Below are 21,228 nucleotides of genomic sequence, written 5' to 3'. Positions count from 1 at the left end.
GAACACTGTTATTGTGTAATTGGGCTATGGTGCACCAAGTGGGGGAAACACACAGGGAGGGGTCAGGTCTTGCCTCCAGAGTGTCAGAGGCCTAGGGCAGGGTTGGAGAGCGAGCCCACCCTGCACTCACTCTTCAGCGGCTTCTGTCCCACACGGCTGGGCCAGCTCCCCATTCTGGCCTGCTGACACTGGTCACAGAGTACAGACCTGGCTCTCCCACAACCTTGCTCCACCCCCTTCCTAGCCCTGGCTCCACCAGATCACTTTCCTGGAGTTGGGCTGTATTGGCCAAAAAGTGGTTGGGGCATGGCTCCACAACCTCTGAGCATTACCACAGCTAGCGCAGAAGACTAGGAGTCAGAGCTCCTGAGTTCTGTTTCCAGCTATGTCACTAACTTACTGTGTGACCTTGGGCGAGGCATTTAGGCCCTGATTCAGCAAAGGGCTTATACACAGCTCTTTGACTCACTTAACCCATCTGTAAAATAGGGCGAATAATTCCCCTTCCTTCCTGGGGATGTTGTGAGACACAATTAACCTTGGTAATACAGCATTCTGAGATCCTCAGAACGAAGGGGCTAGAGGAGTTTGATGTATTAGTACTAGGAGACTGTCTCCACAACGCTGTGGAGGCACCAGTTGCAGCTCTAGCATTAAAGCTGAACTGTGTTTTGCATTTAATCCATTTGAGCGTACGGTCATAGCAACATGGTAATCATCTATTTCTGTTCTCATTCCCCCACCCAAAAAAGGAAACTGGTGCCGTTAACATCATAAACCCACCCACAGTATTATGAATTAATGCAGCATAGGCCACAGATAACATTTAAAAGACCATGAGATCACATGCTTTTTCTGGCCTCTCAAGTTGGAGCTTTGCTTTGATGATGTAAACAAATAGAAAAGCACTTTTAAGTGCTCTAACAGTGCACAGTATCTGTAGAAGTGATTTTAGTGCCATGGTTTAGTTCCATGATCAGACTCTTAGCTCCTAAGGACCCAGTTCTGCAAGGCACTTAAGCACATGCCTAACTTTACACATGTAAACACTCAAATTGACTTTAATGTGGCTTCTCACAAGCTCAAAGGTAGGCACATGCTTTGTGCCTTGCTGAACTGGACCCTACATGAGCCTTCCATAAGGAGTCCTATTATCCCAAGCTTCTCCACCTGCTCAGGTGCGGTGAGCAGAAGAGCTTAATTCCATAACTGCTGGCTCTAGGGCAGGAGCTCTGCATGATGTCATAGACCCCTTGAGCTCACATTTATAAATAAGGACTGCAGTGTGACATGAGGAGACAGATTCAGTGTCTGGTCTTTGACACCTTCACTGACACTTTAATAACAGAATGTGACCTTTGCTAACCATATGTTAGGGTTGTCCACTATGGATAAACAAGAGCCTGGTGCCGAATACCAAGCAATCTGTGACACCTTCAGCATGAGGGAATTTGCAATAGTATCATGAAAAAGAAAACTACCATTGTGTCTTCAGCATTCAGGCATTGGTCTTAGGAAAGCATCTAGCTTTATTTTCCTCTCTCCGGAGCTGTGTGCAGTCTTTGAGACTATTCGTTTTTCATCATGGAAGAGAAGAATTGACACATCATTAAGATTGGAGAGACATGGTAGGAATTCAATGGAGCCTAGAGTTTTTAAAAATCCAAAGATTTTTAGGAGGATTTTAAAGTGATCAACAGAAGCACAAGAGGCAACATTGTGCAAAAAAATGCAATATTCTTAAAGAGGAACGAATATTACATGGACAACTTAAAATGTCCATTAGTTTAATATTTATTTAGTATCAGATTCTGATACCCTTATTCACTTTAAATAGCACCTTACTCCACAAATAGTCAATGGAGCAACTTGCAGAGTAAGGCACTACTTAGTACAACTAAGGGGATCTCAGTCTAGCACTCATTCTTTTAAATTCTGATTTTTTTTCAAAGCACAGTGATAATAAATGTGTTTGCATTTAACCGATTTAGCAAAGTCTAAACCCAGTAGATTCAACCAAGTTAGTATAAAAGAGGAATGTGTAGTGGAGCAGCAAGGTCATTGTTGAAGCATCACGTGTGAACTATGTGGACAAATTCGAGAAAGTCCGGAGAAGAGCAACAAAAACTATGAAAGGTCTAGAAAACATGAAGGAAGATTGAACAGATTGGGTTTGTTTAGTCTTGAGCAGAGAAGACTGAGTGGGGGACATGATAACAGTTTTCAAGTACATAAAAGGTTGTTATGAGGAGGGAAAAAATTATTCTCATTAACCTCTGAGGATAGGACAAGGAGCAATGGGCTTAAATTGTAGTAAGGGCAGTTTAGGTTGGACATTAGGAAAAACTTTCTAAGTCTCAGGGAGGTTAAGCACTGGAATAAATTGCCCAGGGAGGTTGTGGAATCTCCATCACTGGAGATTTTTAAGAGCAGGTTAGATAAACACCTGTCAGGGATGGTCTAGATAATACTTAGACCCGCCATGAGTACAGGGCCCTGGACTAGATGACTTTTTGAGGTCCCTTCCAGTCCTACAATTCTATGATTCACACTGAGAACACACCAGGAATAAATTCATCTCCTTGCCTCCAAGCTGAGCAGTGGCTGGTAGGTGGCTTGCCAGTGGCATTGTGAAGAGCACAAATGCATTTAAAGTGCTAGAAACTGTGTTTATAGTCTGTGGTGTGGAAAAGGTGTTTTAAACAGCTGGAAAACACCAGTGCTTATGGCTTGCACTTGCTTTCATTCATACGTGGGATGTGTGCCCGACTCCACCGTCAATCCAACAAATCCATATATTTAACGGTTTGTTAAATGAACACCAGTCACACGTCTCTTTGGAACTGATCTCTATTTTTGGCTCCTCCATTTTAGGTATTGTTGCTTACATGAACTGAAAACGCCTGAGGAATTCACATAGGTTAAATGCCATAGCTCTGAACCTAGAGGCAAAAAATGGTTGGCAGACATTTCAAGCTCTCAGTGGCTGCCTTGCAAGGAGTTTGCGGTATAAGTAGCGGTTACATGCTCCCTGCATGCTGGAGAGATCAGGGAGTCATGTCCGGTGCCTCTGATGGCGTGGTGCAGCTCCAAGTGACTTGCATAAGCCCATAAAGCAACCTGTAGCAGAATCAGGATTAAAACTTGGGGCTTTCTAGGTTCCAGTCTGAAGCTCATACTATGTCTCCTAGACCAACCCATCATATAGGGAAGTGAGTCCAATTGTACATGCACTGCCCTCCACAGCTCCTCCTACTAGTATTGCAGAAGATGCTATGTCCTAGCCTCCATCCCATGGCTCCTTGCCCCACCAGGGAGGTATTATCAGGGAGCAGTGCCTACACTCAGGAGAACAATGGGGCTGCGATCACTGTTCCCTCTAAGCTGTGCGCGTGCACACAGATCCTAAACCCCGCGCACACGGCAAAACACTGCGTGCACAACAATTTGCACAGAAGAAATTTTTTGTGCACACGGCCTGTCAAAAATTAGAGGGAACATTAGCTGCGATTATGGCTGGCCACAGTGGGAGGATATAAGGAAGGGAAAAACTCTGTGCTCTCTCTCTCTCTCTCACACACACACACACACACACACGCTCTTTGTCTCTCTCTCTCATATTCAGGAAAAGTGTTTACTAGGAGATTATTTTTCTCCACTCCTTTGTGCACACTGACAAGAAGTTCCAATGTATAAATGTCAGACAAACTGGAGACCCTTATTCATCCGAATTGGCCAAGTCACAAACACTAGCTCAGTGGTTTGAGCATTGGCCTGCTAAACCCAGGGTTGTGAGTTCAATCCTTGAGTGGGCCATTTAGGGATCTGGGGCAAAAACTGGGGATTGGTCCTGCTTCAAGCAGGGGGTTGGACTAGATGACCTCCTGAGGTCCCTTCCAACCCTAACACTCTATGATTATATGAAACAGAACAGTAAATAAGTAATGAACTACATGGGTCAAATTCTCCTTATATTCTACCCTGACATATCTCACAGGAAGCTAATGGGAATTTTGCCCATAGTCAGTGTAGAATCTGGTCCTGTAGCAGATGATTTTCTAAATACTTTGAGAAAATACAAATACATACACAAACCATAAGGCCTAGGCTTACTACTGTTAAAACCAATGGTAAGACTCTGACTGATTGAGTTACTATGGTGTTAGGCATGGGATAAATAAATTAGATACATCTAGATAAGACTAGCAGAAGAACAAAAGAAAGATCACAAGAAATATATATTAGAATGAGAGCAAGATATTCCCTAGGTGAAGCCATATAATTGTTGCCACCAACAGTGCAATAGTATTTTAAATTACAGCGATGGGAGTTTTCATCAAAGAGACCTACTAGACAAGATTTCTTTCAAGATATATGTTGGGCACTTTTTGGCCAATTTTGTGCTCAATAAGTTCGAAGGTCATTAACAGAGTGAGACGCTCATTTTCTCTGTATCATAAAAAAAAGTTCAGTGTAGTTTTAATTCCTGTTTGTTAATTCTTACAGGTTCTGAGTGCTCTTTAGTGACTCACAAAAATTGCATCCATTTATAGAGTGTAATAAACTGAAAATAGGAGGCTAGTCTGCAGACAAAAGGCTATTGCAAAAGGCAGAGCTTTGCTCAGAGCGTGAGTACATATAGCTTTGATCGTATGTGAGCAGTCACCACCGTATTTTAAATATCGCACACGGTAAATTCTACCTCAGCTGGTATAAACTTCAGTTCAAGGGAATGAAGCCAACTTACACCAGCTGAGAATTGGGCCCCTTATATATCATTTTTATCTTAGATGACAAAATCACAGACATCAAGCTAGTATCTCAAATAACCATGTTATCTTCCCAGTCTTGCACATGACAAGACAAACTACTGGACCGGGCAGTGTCCTACGGGCCCTGTAGATAAGTCGTTTGGATTTGCTTCTGAGGAGAGACACGGCCCAGAAGCTTTTTAAGTTCTTAAAAATCATCCTTCCCTATTCACAACACCCAGCTCAGAGTTGCCTGTTGCCTTCCTCAGCTTGGTCTTCCTCCTGCAGAGTGAACAGCAGTGGCTGCAGCGAGGGCATATTTTGACAGCTTTGGAGCAGGACACATCAGAATACTTAGATTTCAGAGTAGCAGCCGTGTTAGTCTGTATCTGCAAAAAGAAAAGGAGTACTTGTGGCACCTTAGAGACTAACAAGTTTATTTGAGCATAAGTTTTCGTGAGCTACAGCTCACTTCATCTAGGCTTGAATAAAGATTGGGAGTGGATGGGTCATTACACAAAGTAAAACTATTTCCCCATGTTTATTCCACACACACACACACACCCCTCCCCGATGTTCTTGTCAACTGCTGGAAATGGCCCACCTTGATTTTCACTACAAAAAGTCCCCCCCCCCCCCGCCCTTGCTCTCCTGCTAATAATAGCTCACCTTACCTGATCACTCTCCTTACAGTGTGTATGGTAACACCCATTGTTTCATGTTCTCTGTGTATATAAATCTCCCCACTGTATTTTCCACTGAATGCATCCAATGAAGTGAGCTGTAGCTCACGAAAGCTTATGCCCAAATAAATTGGTTAGTCTCTAAGGTGCCACAAGTACTCCTTTTCTTTTATCAGAATACTTGTTACCACAACAGCAACACTGAGGTCTGTAATTGGCTCCCTCAGCAGCGGTACTAGTTAAGCCCCTGTTTTGTGGCGCACCTTTTGAGAGTGGGGGCCAGATATCCGCTCCCACTGAGGATGGTGGAAAGCAGCTAAGGCTGGCAGAAACTGAGCTGGGAGCAGGTAAGGAGAGCAGCAGCTAAGCTGCATGAACCCATGCACGCTGTGCAGTCAAGGTTTTGTAAACTATGCCCCTTCTCCCCACTGAAGGATGAGAAACCCTTCCCATTTGAGGGGAGAATGGTGATCAGGCCCTAGATTATTATAAGAGTGTTGAGTTGCCTTGTCCGCATGGAAACCATTTGTATTTTTTAATGCAAGGGTTTGGGATCCCATGGCACGCTTGCATAGGTCCTTATAATTTTATTACAAAAGCCAAAGAGGTGTATATTCTGTGACTCAAGAGACAGTTGAAAGTAGCCACATGTGGCCAATCAGCCAAGTGACTGCCTAGAAACAATCCCCCTCCATTTTTCAGATGTTTGTGAGGCATCTGCACTAATCCAATCAGTTTTGCTCTGTTAATGAACAAAAGATGAGCCTGACCACAAAGTCCATTTGTACGTAAATGGTATAACAGGAGTACACAGCACACAATGAGGGCTCAGAAATCTATTTGCCCTCTGCCTGCCATTGAAGGCTGAGCAGCTAGCATAAGTCAATTTCTGATAATGGCTGAAAAGCATAAACAAGAAAAAAAATACCACAGCCTCATGGCATCTGTATAATCATCACAAAATCCAAGCTGAGGCACAGATCAAATTAAATGTTTCTGAGTACCCCTCTACAGGGTTTCCCTTTGCATCATCCCTAAGCTTTTGTACAGCCATGTTACAATCCCCCACGCAGGTTTTTAATAACAAAAAAAAGTCTAAAAATAGGGCATGGTTCTTCTCTCACTTACACTAGTGAGAACCAGGGGTCATTCCACTGAAATAAATGGTGCTGTACAAGGTATGAAAACCAGTGTGAAAGAGAGCAGAGTCAGGCCCATAATATTAAATATACTGGTGCAAACGCTCCACTCTAAGACATGGAAGTAACAAATCCTGCTATGGTACATAAAGCAGCAGTTATTCACCTAACACATTACATACACTCTGAGCTATGTTTACTATTCAAACACACTACTAGAGAAATTATTTTACTGTCTGACAACCTAGACATGGATGTGCTTTAATGCACTGTATTAAATTCAATGTAGTATATTGTTTTCAGCCATTCATGACAGTGTATTTGGAGTGAATTCTTCAACTGTTAGTACAGACATGGGCAAAGAAACTGGCTTTGCGCTGAGATTTCCTGTCCTTTGATGTTTCCATCCCTCAGTTAACCCAAATGTGTTAAAAAAAAAAAAAAGCGTTTTGTCTCTGACCTGTTTTTGCTGTAAGTGTGCAGCGTGCAATGTCTTCAGAGGCCACCCACATCTCAAGGGCAACCAGAACACCAGGCTGTCTGTATAATTCAGAAGCAAATTCCATGACCGCTTTATAACACAAACATGTTCAGAGAATCTCTGTACAAACCTGTTTCTTTGAGAATATTGGTCTTAGAAAAGAATAATACCTATGAAAGCACTACACCATGCCTTGTCTAGCTTTAAGTCCTGACGTAATGGCTGGGGGGCCGGGAGACTGCCTAACTCGGGGGAGCTATCACTTTTATATTAATAATAAATAATAATAAAATTATCTGTAAATTCCTAACTTTGATTGCATATTTGCCATTCTTTTCTCGCAGCAATTTCTAAATGTTGCTTAATAACACAAAGGCCTTAATATCCAGTATTTGTAGGCTTTTAGAATAGAGTATTCAATATTGTGATCATTTTTTAAAAGTTGTATGTGTTTCCCACATAGATAAATAGATGCATATGTTGTGATACTATGAGTCTCTTGTTCTGGAATTCTTGAGATATTTACAGGTATGTTTTTGGTTTTACATTTTAACAAATGTACTTTGTAGTCTTATTTTATAGTGAATGATCTATTACAAGAGTGATGAAGTCATGCTTAAAATACCTTATTTTGAACAAATAATCTTTAAAAGCAAGAACATTTTGATCAATGTCATAACTGACAGGGCGTCTTACAGTATAGTAGAATTTTACTTCTTTCACTGACGACGTTAGCAACCATTTAGTCACGTGGATCCAATCTCACTTTCCAAAATTTTATTTTAATCAGCTCCTAACCCAAACTCTAGGTACATCACAATTTTAAAATAGTATTTAATACAACCTTTTACAAGTCTATGGAAAGCTTATTGACAAGTCTCACCCACACCCAACATACCCCATCACATTAACTTGCCTCTTTCCCAAATGGCCAATAGAAAAGATGGGCTTTGCAACACATGATTAAAAAGTCTGGGTTCTATCAACCAAAAGGCTGTGAATTCTGAAGTTGAGGACACTTTATAACAAATGCCCTGCCAGCTGCCTCCTCTCTTTCCAGGCAAGAGGGCTCCAGTTCAAGGACCTTCACTGATTGTGCCTGCAGCCGTTTCACTTAGGGAGGCAGGCTGTCCCTTAGGGTAACCACATCGCAAACCATGTAAACCTTTACAGGTTAAAGCCAATGCCTCCAACTCCATCTGGAAGCTTACTGACAGCCAATGTAAGTACAGTGTCCTGGTGATGTGTTTGCTGCTAACACGTCTAGTAGGTGAGTGGCCATGTTCTGCATTAGCGTCAGTGACTAGATAGTTTCACCGTGTAGCCCCAGGTACAGCATATTACAATAGCCTAATCTTGAGGTGATAAATTTGTGGATAAGCCCAGCAATGTCAGCACCAGATAAAGAAGGTCACACTCATTTCATCAAGAGCAGATGGGGAAAAAACACTACATTTGCCTTAAGTACAGCCACATCAGAAGACTTCCAACATTTATGACACAATTGCTGAAGTTCAGACCAAGATTTCTGTCACTTGTGCTCTAGCCACTTCCCTTCCTGCTTCACCTCTCACACATCATTAGTAAACTGAAGTGACCTGTGAGGATGAAGCCAGAGAAAAAAGTGTTGTAATGCCATTACCAGTAGCTGAGAGCAAAAGACCATTATGAAATCCTACCATGCTGGTAATAGTGATCAATCAGTTGACCAACGTTCTCTCTCAAAGCTGCCTGGCAGCTCATTTTATTCCATCAATCCTTATAGGGTGAACCATCAAAACAGGATTCTTGCCCCAATAAAACATCTGGGTGGCTGGTAACCCTGCATCTGTGTAAGAATTATTCAGGTTGTGGTGTATGGTGAATCACTGCAAAGAACACTTTACAGAACAATCTTAAATCACTAGAAAAATATAGTTTTTTTTAAAATTGAAATCTCCTAGACAACACTTCCATCTAAAATCAACATTCCAAGCTAAAATTATAATCTCTACTCACAAGCTAAACACCAGACCCAATGTATGCCTGCCTGCCTCTGAGTAGAGCCAACTACCACACGGCAGCCATGAAAAATGCAGAGATCCCAGCAGCCAGTTCCTATTGACTGATGTGATTACCCATCCCTTACAGTCAGGGGTAAAAGGAATTTAAAGGATTTACCGATACTCCAGAGTCCTGGGCAGGGGGCGGGGCCTCGACCGGAAGAGGCGGGGCCTCAACCAGAAGAGGCGGGGCCTTTAAATACCCAGGCCCTTTAAATCAAGATTTAAAGGCCCCAAGGCTCTGGCTGTGGCTGGGAGCCCCTGGGCCTTTAAATCACCCCTGGAGCTACCAGCTGCAGAGGTAGCTGGGAGCCCTGGGGCTCAGGGGCGATTTAAAGGGCCCCGGGATCTGGCCGCTGCTACCGCAGCGGAGCTCCGGGCCCTTTAAATCACTGCTGAGTCCCTAAATCGCTACCCTGGGGCTCCAGCAGCTGGGTCAGGGGGCACTTTAAAGGGCCCGGGGCTCCGGCTGCTGCGGGAAGCTTGGAGAAGCCAGTCCGGTCCGGCATGGCATACTGGCTCTTGCTGGTACGCCAGACCGTACCGGCTTACTTTCACCTCTGCTTACAGTGAACAGTAGGGCTTTCAGCTGTGAGGATCAAATTGGAGATTACTCTTGCAATGATCTTGGAAGCTTTGACAAACAACAAAGAACTCTGCACCTATAATGACACATGCCTACAAGTAAAGGATGATACAGCTTGCTGGAGTACTAACAAGAGCCAATAATAATTTAACTCCTTAGCACCAAAACACCTGTTAGAATGATCTATGATAGCAAAAGGCAGATTTAACCATTACATGTACATATACCAGATTGGGAATATCAATTTCATGGACATGCTTACAATGATCATCTAGTAGCCAAAAAGGCAATTTCTACCACTGTTGGGACTCTTCTGTCAGAATGATTTTCCAATGGAAAAGTCACTTTCTGCTAAATCAAAAATTTCCACAAATTGCTGGGAAGCCCGGTCTTCCAGGCTCCCCAAAATTAGACTATTAGCCTACAGGGTTGATGTTTTTATGATAAACGATGCCTATTCATTTCACAGGTCCTAAAATCCGCATGTAAGTGTTCTGCTTTGTGACTTCACAGACATCTTAAATACTAACAGGTTTCGAGGTAATAATGCTGTAATGGGAAAAGGATTATAGTGGATTAAGCTAAATCAGAAAAAAACACTCTTATTCCAGAATAAAAAAGTGTCTACACAGGGCCTTACACCGAAATAATGATTCCACAACAGTTATTTCAGTCAATTTCCAAGTATAGGTAAGCCCTTAGCTAAGAAACTTAAGAAAAACAAGTTGAGGATGTCTGCAACATTTCTGCAGAGTGTGTGTGGCATGTACAGGGTACAATATGGAACATGTCAAGAACACCCATTGCCCCACGCTGCTTTACAGATCCAAAAAGTCTGCCAATGAGCAAGTGTTTAAAAAAATCCTCTCCCTACTAACAGATGAGCACAAGGGTAAAAGGGAGGCAGAATGGGCCAGTGGATAGAGAATGGAACCAGGAGATCTAGATTCCATTCCAGGCAAACATTTACATCAAATCAATGCATTAACCAGAGCAGAGAACACCATTAGCTCAATACTAATGTAAGTCATATCTGAGCTAGTCACAGCTTCCTGGGGTTCATCCAGGAAGTCTGTTTGAACAGTTCACTTCCTTTTACTCCCACTCCCCGTGAACTCAGTGATTTAGATGAGTTAAAGCCAATGGGTCCAGTGGGAGTGTGAAGAGACTAAGGACTGGACGAGTGGGTCCAGTAGGAGAGTGAAGAGACTAAGGACTGTGGACCAAATTATACTTTGTTTAAACAATGTAAATGACTTCAGTGATGTCCACTTCAACTCATTAGAAGTCAATGGAGTTTCTCCAGATCTACACTGGTGTAGCTGAGAACAGAATTTATCCCACTGCCTGTCCAATTAGATGGTTTTGTTGTTTCTGTTTATATAAAGAGCCATTGTGACTAGTGATAGGGAGCATACAAAAAGTTTCTATTGAAGATCTACTTTTTTTGACCAAATTTAAGGCGGGGAAAGGGGGCAGGGAAATCATCCTCTTGCAGAAACCTTAAATGCCAAGTTGAATGAATTTTTACAGATGACTTATAAGCCCCCTGTAAAAGAGGTTTTATATTGGTAGTGCTAACAACACTTCAATAATAGTGGCATGAGCAGTACCTCTGAGATGCCCTGTTTCTCACCTTCTGATTCCCTCCTTTGCAAAGAAGTCACACAAAAAATGCTACTCCCCACTTGTGAGCCAGTTTTTCAATAATTTCTCCACCACTGTTCGGTTTGTCTGTAAGAAACAGTGCTTGATATGCTACAACTTTTAATCTTGAACAACAAAAGGATTCTATTTCTAATCTGGAAAACAAGCTAAATGCTCTCCATTCAACAGAAAGGATGAAAACTAGCTTAGCAAACAAGAACTATGTTCAGTGGCAGATAAGGTTGGAACAGGACACACTCCCTCCACCCAAAACCTTAACTTTTTGTTTCCATGATTTAAGAGGAAAGACATTTACATTCCTTTCCACCTTCATACAACACTGTTGGAGATAAGTTTTCACTTCTATCAACAGACAACCAAAATCAATACGTATCTCAGCTTCAAACTTGCACTTTAACACAAATTTAACAGTGACCTCAAATGATTTTATATCAATAGGTCAGCACACCTAACTGGCATACATTCCGGAAGTGATTTTGCTTAAATGCTGCAGAGGTCACTGTGAAAATTTTGCATTGAAGTGCAAGCGGTTTAGTCTCTGCCATAAGTAGCATTAAATTGGCCTGACTCGTTATTAAACTATAAAATGTTAAAAAGGAATATTTGTGTGTGAAAAAACAGTACCGAATTCCCTTTAAAGTTTTCGTTTTGATTACACCTTCCCTAGAAGGCAGTGACAATGGAAGAATGGGCAAGAGGTGCTTTAGGCAGAAGGAACATTGGACACCACATGGCCCAAGATCTCCTGTACTGTATGAGTAGTTCCCTACTAAACAAGCTGTACCAGTCTCATCTGGAAATTCACATCCGATTCCTACTCTTTGGCTGCTTGAAGCCATTAACTGTCTACATCCCAGGGCTCTAGAAAGAAGTTTTGTAAAATCTGTAAAATCTGTAATTCTGCTGAATTAACTGGCAGTGATCCCTCCAGTTTAAGATATACCAACAGCATTATTGCATGAAGCGGTCTGTATTTCTCTGTCATCATCAGGCATTGACAGTATGCACTTCTTGTGAAAGATGCAGTCAGAATTTTGTCTAGTTTACTTCAATTGCTCTCCTGCTAGGGTGCTTTTAAGAGGTTTGGGGAACCCTATTCCCTTGCTCTGTGAAAGCTGGAATGTCTCTATCCAAGAAGAGATGGGATAGGAAGAGCTAAAACTCATGAAAAGAAACACTGTTGCTAATTGCAGTTAGTATCTGTCTCCTTCTGCTTTAAATCAAGTATATAGGGCCCACTTTTTCTGTACACATTCAGGACAAAGGGAATTTTTGACTAAATAACTTCAGAATTAGGCCCAAGAAGAATACAAAGTTGAAAGCCATATCAATGAAATAGAGCCCTGTAATAACAAACTTTTATTTGAGACATATGAGGGAAATATTCTTACCAGAACTTGATTTACTTCCCCTGAAAATAAAACTCAGAAAATAATCCGTGCTAAATGTATTGTCTTAAATTGAAGGATTAGCTCATTTTTAAAAGTCTGTACAAGTACAGAAGGCTAATACTAAATGTATGTACTATAACAGACACACGCTTTACTGTCACCTTGTGAATACTTGCAAAACCAGCATTTTTTTTTTTTGGTTAAAAAACAGCCTTTTAATTTCATTTTAGATATAGTCAATAAGGACCCAATTCTACCATCCATACTCACATTGTAAGTATATTACTTCACATGTAGCCCCACTAATTTTGATGAAAATACCTACTGAGCAAGATACTACTTAGCATAAGTAAGACTGGCAGAATCAGATCCTTTATAAAAAGAAGGGGGAAAAAAGTCAGTTACTGTAAAAAATATCGATTAGTTTCACATAATTTGACAAGTGCACTGGTTAACTCTTAATTTAATATCATAATCTTTTATATTATTGAAAAATAGAGTGCTAAATTCGCTCTGATAAAAATATTGCAGCTTTACATCCAATTTGTATAGCAGTCTTCAAAAGCGAATAAGCTGGTGCCTATAAAAAAGAAAGATAATAATTAGGCATTGGATGAAGTCTTAATTAAAAAAAATAGATTTGTGGTAACAAGGCTGCATTAATTTTTTAAAAAAATATTAAAGATTTGTTTTCATCTACATTAGAGAAACAATATTGCTTTCACAGAAAAGGACAAATAGCCTTTTTTTGTTTTTTTAAAGGGCGTTACCTTGCACTAAAACATATTGTATGTGAGAAAAATATGCCCCTTCCCTCCACATAACAGGACTCTTTCAGGTCCCCCACACAGAGGTGGGAAAACAGTAGAGGGACTACACAGAGCTCATGAAGCATTACGAGAAGGAAGAATTTGGTCCAGAGTTTCATCCTAAATTAATTGTGTTTGGTATATCAGGGTGATATCTGGATTCCCAAGACTGAAAGGGATCGACTATTCTATCTGACAAAAGGCCGACTTATTAATCTGATCTTTTAAGAAAACTCAAATTAGGCTACGATTTGAAAAAACAAAAGCAGAGTTGAGTGCAATACTTAGCTAGGAACAAAGAACTAGTTTTAACAGCAGCATAACGGGATGCTACTCTGTTGCTGGAAAAAAATTCACATCATTTCAGATTCTGATGAAGATGCCTTCAGTGTTATCTTATACCTGCTTCCGGAGAAAGGCTAAAGAAATATTATTGTACTGTTATTTTCCACCCACGCTCTATACTTTCATTTGCACAAAGAGAAGGCGAGACCATCACAACTGGATGCATAGCAATGATCAACAGCAATGAATTAATGCTCTATGCCTACCAATTCTGCACCGTGGTCAAGCCCTACATCGTGGTGCTCCAGCTCATCATCCCGGAACTTCTTTATTATCTTTTTAAAAGAAATGGTAGCAGATTAGTAACAGTTTTCACCTACACATTAATCATCAAGATGACGAAACTGTACACAAACTACATACTTCTGGCCACATCACCACTTGAGGGACAATATACCCGAGGTCAAGACCTGCACGAAACTGAATGCTTTTGAAAAATCCCCTCCCCACAATTTCCAATTAGAAGAACCCATAGCTATGGTATATGAGGAAACAGCTTCTGAAATAAAGAAGCTCATGCTATGTTTTTGGAACTATATAGAAAATAGGGCTGTCGATTAATCGCAGTTAACTAACACGATTAACTCAAAAAAATTAATCGCGATTAATTGCAGTTTTAATCGCACTGCTAAACAATAGAATACCAATTGAAATTTATTAAATATTTTGGATGTTTTTCTACATTTTCATATATATTGTATTCTGTGTAATAATTTAAATCAGTGTCTATTATTTTTATTATAAATATTTGCACTATAAAAATAACAAAATAAATAGTATTTTTCAGTTCACCTCATACAAGTACTGTAGTGCACTTTCACGACAAAGATTGCAACTTACAGATGTAGGGTTCTTTTTGTTACATAACTGCACTCAGAAACAAAATGTAAAACTTCAGAGACTACAAGTCCACAAAGCCGTATTTCTTGAGCAGCCAATCGCTAAGACAAACAAGTTTGTTTACATTTTCAGGCGATAATGCTGCTCTCTTCTTATTTACATCACCAGAAAGTGAGAACAGACATTTGCATGGCACTTTTGTAGCTGGCATTGCAAGGTATTTACGTGCCAGATATGCTAAACATTCATATGGCCCTTCATGCTTCGGCCACCATTCCAGAAGACATGCTTCCATGTTGATAATGCTTGTTAAAAAAATAATGCATTAATTAAATTTGTGACTGAACTCCTTGGGGGAGAATTGTATATCCCCTGCTCTGTTTTACCTGCATTCTGCCATATATTTCATGTTATAGCAGTCTCGGATGATGACCCAGCACATGTTGTTCATTTTAAGAACACTTTCACTGCAGATTTGACAAAAGGCAAAGCAGGTACCAATGTGAGATTTCTAAAGACAGCTACAGCACTCGACCCAAGGTTTAAGAAGCTGAAGTGCCTTCTAAAATCTGAGAGGGATGAGGTGTGGAGCATGCTTTCAAAAGTCTTAAAAGAGCAACACTCCGATGCGGAAACTACAAGAACCTGAACCACCAAAAAAGAAAATCAACCTTCTGCTGGTGGCATCTGACTCAGATGATGAAAATGAACATGTGTCAGTCCGCACTGCTTTGGATTTCTATCAAGCAGAACCTGTCATCAGCATGGACACATGTCCCTCGGAATGGTGGTTGGAGCATAAAGAGACATATGAATCTTTAGCGCATCTGGCACACAAATATCTTGCAACACTGGCTGCAACAGCCTGTTCTCATTTGCAGGTGACATTGTAAACAAGAAGCGGGCAGCATTATCTCCTGCAAATGTAAACAAACTTCTTTGTCTGAGCGATTGGCTGAATAAGAAGTATGACTGAGTGGACTTAGAGGCTCTAGTCTAAAGTTTGACATTTTTATTTTTGAATGCAGTTATTTTCTGTACATAATTCTACATTTGTAAGTTCAACTTTCATGATAAAGAGATTGTATTACAGTACTTGTATTAGGTGAATTGAAAAATACTATTTCTTTTTGTTTTTTACAGTGCAAATACTTGTAATCAAAAATATAAAGTGAGCACTGACCACTTTGTATTCTGTGTTATAATTGAAATCGAAATATTTGAAAATGTAGAAAACACCCACAAATATTTAAATAAATGGCATTCTATTTTTTAATTGTGCGATTAATCGCAATTAATTTTTTTAAGCACTTGACAGCCCTAATAGAAAATTGTGTGTATTCTCCTCCTGGACCATTAGAGTCTCAAGCAATATTCATGAGTGTCCTATCCAAATGTCATAACCCTATCATGAATATGCTGGTTATAACCAGGATCATAGTGGTTAATGACATGGAAAGAGACAGACCATAGAGTCCATCCCATTGCAAGCAATGGTGGGTTAAGGCCCCTGAGGGAGTGTTATCAGATACTACACCAATTATACACTTGGTCTCATCTAAGAAATCAGGCTAGAACATTTTCCTATCATATTTAGAGCACTTCCTGAATCCCAGGTTATTCTGATATTCTGAAAAATCTCTCTAGAAAACTGAAGTGGTAATTAGCAAACTAATATTTCTTTTTCAGGTTTTTTAAAAGAAAACCTATAATAATGACAAGTCCAATTAACATGACAACAGCCATTCCAAGATTATTACATTTACACAGTAAGGCCCCAATCCTGCAAATTGTTCCATGAGGGAAGACATCTGCAAGTCCATGAGGCTCCAGTGGATTCAAGTGTCCTCCTGTATGGAACAACTTGCAGGATCAGAACCTAGAAGAGAAAAAACTAGGACTCAAGCTATCAGCTGAGTATAAAACGCAAAATTTTCTCCTTTGTGAAGTACCGATTAGAGAAATTATTAAACCAAATACCTTCAAGCAAAACACATGAACTAATGGTGTGAGATTTTTCTATCATACATGACAGTTTTCCTCACATAGGACTTCGCGTAGGCTCCTCTTTTTATATTTGTATAAATAAAAAAAAAAAAATACACTTTTGCTAAAGACATGCTCAGGGTCTCCAGACATCAAAGTTAGAACATTTTACTCTGCTGGACAATTTGAGTTCTTGATACTCCCTCTATCCTGCTCGATGCATTCAGTAGTTGCTTTGTCTTGTAGTTTTACTGGTACACAGACCAGCCTTTTTGAACATGGTACCTTTGTGCTCATAGCTCAGCTCTCACTCAGTCATGCAGATGCTAATCAGCAACAGAGTTTGGGCTACTTCAAATCCCAGTTTTGGGACTATGAGACTTGGATCTGGAGCAGCCCAACCTCCACTACAGGTCAGCCCAAAGTATAACTGACTAGGCAGTAGTGGTCAATGGGTTGTTACAGCTGAGTTCTTAGGCCCTGACCTTATAACAAGCACCTCACAGGTAGACCCTGTGTTGAAATCAACAGGGCTATGCACAGGCACAGTAGTCTGCCCATTAGGTGCTCAATGCAGGATTGTGGCCCATATGTGTTAAGTTTTAAGGAATTAGGAACCACTTTCCTAGTCTAAGTGAAGGTGAGAGATCAGCCGCTCTCAAAGTCTGCAGGGTATCTGAAGTTGCAATGATATTGTCATACCCAGTATAACCAAAGCATGGTACATTACTACAATTAGTTCATTTTCTTTTTCTCTAGTCCCTCCCATTAAATTAAAATGTTTGGGCACCATAGGCTGCCTCTTCTATCCCCAACAAAAACACAGATTGCAACTACTCGAAATGGGCTCTGTAGCTGTGATCTCAGATATTTACATTTAATATACATCAAAAAGAAAATCCAACAGCGAATTTAAACATAACGCTTTTCATTCTGAGTGTTTCTCTGTCTTTAGTTTTCTGAACTAGCAGTAAGAAATTAATCTGCTGCAAATCCAAATGCCGTATCTATGTCTCAGTACACTGTTCAGAGAATATGTTAAATACCTTTAAACCACAGTCACATACCTGCAATAATTCTTTGTATTTTTCTGGATCCTCCTCCACTAGTGTTCTGATCTGGTTGTTATAATGCTCTGATATGCTGTCTTCCACTGCCACAGTGCAAGCCATTGCACCTTCTTTTCCAAGTAAAGCAGTTCCAGCACCTGTAATTATCAAACAAATTAATTCAAACACCACATCTCAAACCTACATTATTAACAACAACATCAATAAGACCATGCACTCACCTAAAGCAAACCCTGCAACATTCCAAAAAGGCAATAAAATAGTAGGTCGAACTCGAAATGTGACCATTAACTCACTAAACTTTTTCAGATGGTCCTTTTCTTGATCCCACATTTGCTGCAACAGAAATAAAACAAACAGAAAAAACATAACAATAGAAAATAAGGCATTAACTATAAATGTAGAGAAAAAAATCAATGGATGTTAACTTCAGCTCATGCTAATTTTAATTTGATTTTTAAAGTTGATCTACGAAATAGATTAAATTGGTTTGTGACTGTTTTTTATTCTGTGATACATAAACAGGGCCTGAAAGGTGTGCGGGTGGGGATGGGTTGTGTGTCTTTTTTCCCCTCTTGCTTGCTTTTACATTGGAAATTCAAGTCCTGTCTAACACAGAAAACTCTATAAGGACTGAAAAATTAGAAAATGAGGACAACAGAAGAAGCAAGAATGAAAGTTGACGAATTTAGAGGAAGAGTGTTGGTCATATTCGTTAAGTATCAGAGGGGTAGCCGTGTTAGTCTGGATCTGTAAAAGCAGCAAAGAGTCCTGTGGCACCTTATAGACTAACAGACGTATTGGAGCATAAGCTTTCGTGGGTGAATACCCACTTCATCAGATGCATGCATATTTGTTAACACTTTACTATTAGGTTTTCTTAAAACCTATTTATATTCAGTAATAAGTTAACATTTTGGAGAAAGGGAATATGAACAGTTATTTCACAGCTTTCCCTAATTCCTTTTATTTCATATAAAATGAGTTTTATTTTACAAGATTCTTGACACCTAAAACATAACGATGAAGCCTTTGTCAAACCACTGCACAACTGCATGTCTATGATTCACTCATCAGTTGTGCCCGACCAAATTCACGATCGTGAAAAACACGTCACGGACTGTGAATTCTGGTCCCCTCCCGCGATCTTTGTGTGCTTTTACCCTATACTATACAGATTTCACAGGGGAGACCAGCGTTTCTCAAATTGGGAGTCCTGACCCAAAAGGAAATTTAAGCGGGGCTGCAAGTTTATTTTAGAGGGATTGTGGTATCGCCACCCTTACTTCTGCGCTGCCTTCAGAGCTGGGCAGCTGGAGACTGGCGGCTGATGCCCGGGTGCCCAGCTCTCAAGGCAGCGCCCCGCCAGCAGCAGTGCAGAAGTAAGGATGGTAATACCATACCAGAGCTGGGCGGCTGGAAAGTGTCGGCTGCTGACTGAGGGCCCAGATCTGCAGGCAACAACACAGAAGTAAGGGTGGCAATACCGTACCATGCCATCCTTACTTCTGTGCTGCTGCTGGCGGTGGCTCTGCCTTCAGAGCTGGGACCCCAGCCAGCAGCTGCTGCTCTCCAGCTGCCCAGCTCTGAAGGCAGCATCACCTAAGGGTAGCAATACTGCAACCCACCCATACAATAACCTTGTGACCACCCCCTCCGCAATTCCTTTTTGGGTCATTTACAACTACAGTTACAACACCATGAAATTTCAGATTTAAATAGCGGAAATCATGAAATTTATTATTTTAAAAATCCTATGACCATGAAATTGACCAAAATGGACCATGAATTTGGTAGGGCTCTACTCATCAGCCAATCCGATCACTATGATGTTATGTGTCATACTTATACTTTACCATAGGAAGAGCTTTTGTAAGACCAGTTGTTTTAAAGTAAACATTGCAAACCTTAAATTATAGCCTTGCGATTTATTTTATTGTACTTCAGCTAAAGAATATGTCTTTCAGTACATAAGAAGCATAAAGATAAGATGGAGTTAGATCCACAGATACTAACCTGAATGACTGGTCCTACTGTAGTTCTACCTAGCACAGCCATTTGCCCAGCATAAATACGATTTGCCCCATATTCCCCTGCATGATCCACCCTGATTATGCGATCTATGGCTGGCTTGTTGATGTTGTTCAAAGTCATTCCAGTACTACAAAATCTGAAAGAATTCTGTTTTGACTGCAAACTCCATTTTCTTTCAGAACCTGTCCAACAGAGATACAACTGATGTGAGCTATAATTCTCTACCACCACTGAAAGTGAGGGAAGTCTTAATGAAATATCCATACACTTAACACGGAGCGCACACACCATTTACTCAATATTGTACCTACTTACTTACCCCTTTGTGATACATGACTCCAGTGTGATGCAGGGAAAGGATTCTGAATCAGGAATGGAAAATGGGGAGAAGGGGAACAGATCACAGGTGACCTTAGGGTGAAAGTGGGATATGGGGGATTAAACTCAAAGGAGCTCAGATGACCCCAGGAGTGGGGATGAAGCACAGGGGTGATGGACGACCCTGGAAGGGGATGGGCTGGTGGGAGGCGACTCCAGGGTGGGGATAAGAGAGGGTGGAGATAGTTGTAAACCTGCAAGGGATAGAGTATGACTAGAAGGGGTGACCCCATAAGAACGGCCACACTGGGTCAGACCAAAGCTCCATCTAGCCCAGGATCCTGTCTTCCGACAGTGGCCAACGCCAGGTGCCCCAGAGGGAATGAACTGAACAAGTAACTATCAAGCGATCCATTCCCTGTCACCCATTCTCAGCTTCTGGCAAACAGAGGCTCAGGACACCATCCCTGCCCATCCCTGCTAATAGCCATTGATGGACCTCCAGTTCTTTTTTTTAACCCTTTTATAGTCTTGTCCTTCACAACATCCTCTGGCAAGGAGCTCCACAGGTTGACTGTGCACTGTGTGAAAAAATACTTCCTTTTGTTTGTTTTAAACCTGCTGCCTATTAATTTGGTGACCCCAGGCGGCAATAACATATGGGAGAAAGGGGTGAACCCAGGGACTGGAAGGGGCATGACCCCAGAAAGTGGCAGGGTATGGACTGACCCGGAAGGTGACGGGGTATGGGGAAAGGGGGTACCCCAGGGAAGGGGAAGTCTGGGGGCAGTGACCCCGGAACGTGATGGAGGAATGGGAGGGGGTGGGATCTGGGGGCGGTGACGCGGGAAGGCGGTACCCCACTGTTGCCATAAGAGGGGGAAGCTGTGACCCCAGGTGAGGGGGTGACCCCAGCGCAAAGCCGTCCCGTACCTGCCCCGTAGCAGAGACGCTGGCAGCCCGCGCGCAGCCCCCTCACAGCCGGAGCCGCGGCTGCCTCCATTGCCCTGACCTGGGCCTGGAAAGTCCTCACCGTGGCGCGGAGCGATGACGTATCCAGAAGGCTCGCTCAAGTTGGTGTACAG

The 21,228-nt window shown here is 41.3% G+C and overlaps 1 protein-coding gene across 3 annotated transcripts; it reads right to left on the bottom strand.

The window, feature by feature from the left end:
• Window positions 1–4,828: 4,828 nt before the first annotated feature.
• On the bottom strand, window positions 4,829–21,224 carry COQ7 (coenzyme Q7, hydroxylase). 3 transcript variants are annotated; one of them, XM_074965374.1, is made up of 6 exons: window positions 21,077–21,224; window positions 19,808–20,007; window positions 18,013–18,127; window positions 17,789–17,928; window positions 14,102–14,170; window positions 4,829–5,140 (listed from the first exon to the last, which is right to left on the bottom strand). In XM_074965374.1, exons 1-6 carry the CDS (start codon window positions 21,144–21,146, stop codon window positions 4,967–4,969), a joined length of 768 nt encoding a protein of 255 aa, XP_074821475.1. In that variant the 5' UTR covers window positions 21,147–21,224; the 3' UTR covers window positions 4,829–4,966. The 3 variants fall into 3 exon arrangements, with proteins under 3 accessions (XP_074821475.1, XP_074821476.1, XP_074821477.1); XM_074965375.1 differs by lacking the exon at window positions 4,829–5,140 and adding an exon at window positions 7,823–13,321 and having other exon boundaries at window positions 21,077–21,223; XM_074965376.1 differs by lacking the exon at window positions 4,829–5,140 and adding an exon at window positions 7,823–8,652 and having other exon boundaries at window positions 21,077–21,223.
• Window positions 21,225–21,228: the final 4 nt, after the last annotated feature.

The sequence above is a fragment of the Natator depressus genome, chromosome 10, assembly GCF_965152275.1.
Source record: "Natator depressus isolate rNatDep1 chromosome 10, rNatDep2.hap1, whole genome shotgun sequence".
Lineage (NCBI taxonomy): Eukaryota > Metazoa > Chordata > Testudines > Cheloniidae > Natator > Natator depressus.
Note: the sequence above shows the minus strand (reverse complement) of the source record. Positions and strands in the feature narration are given on the sequence as shown.

What these genes read in the sequence shown, in the direction of transcription:
- COQ7 (XM_074965374.1), bottom strand. Translation starts at nt 21,146, where the DNA reads ATGGAGGCAGCCGCGGCTCCGGCTGTGAGGGGGCTGCGCGCGGGCTGC. An exon ending in GCGTCTCTGCTACGGGGCAG is followed by an intron (nt 20,008 to 21,076) that starts GTACGGGACGGC and finishes TCTGTTGGACAG; the next exon opens with GTTCTGAAAGAAAATGGAGT. An exon ending in CAGTAGGACCAGTCATTCAG is followed by an intron (nt 18,128 to 19,807) that starts GTTAGTATCTGT and finishes TTTCTGTTGCAG; the next exon opens with CAAATGTGGGATCAAGAAAA.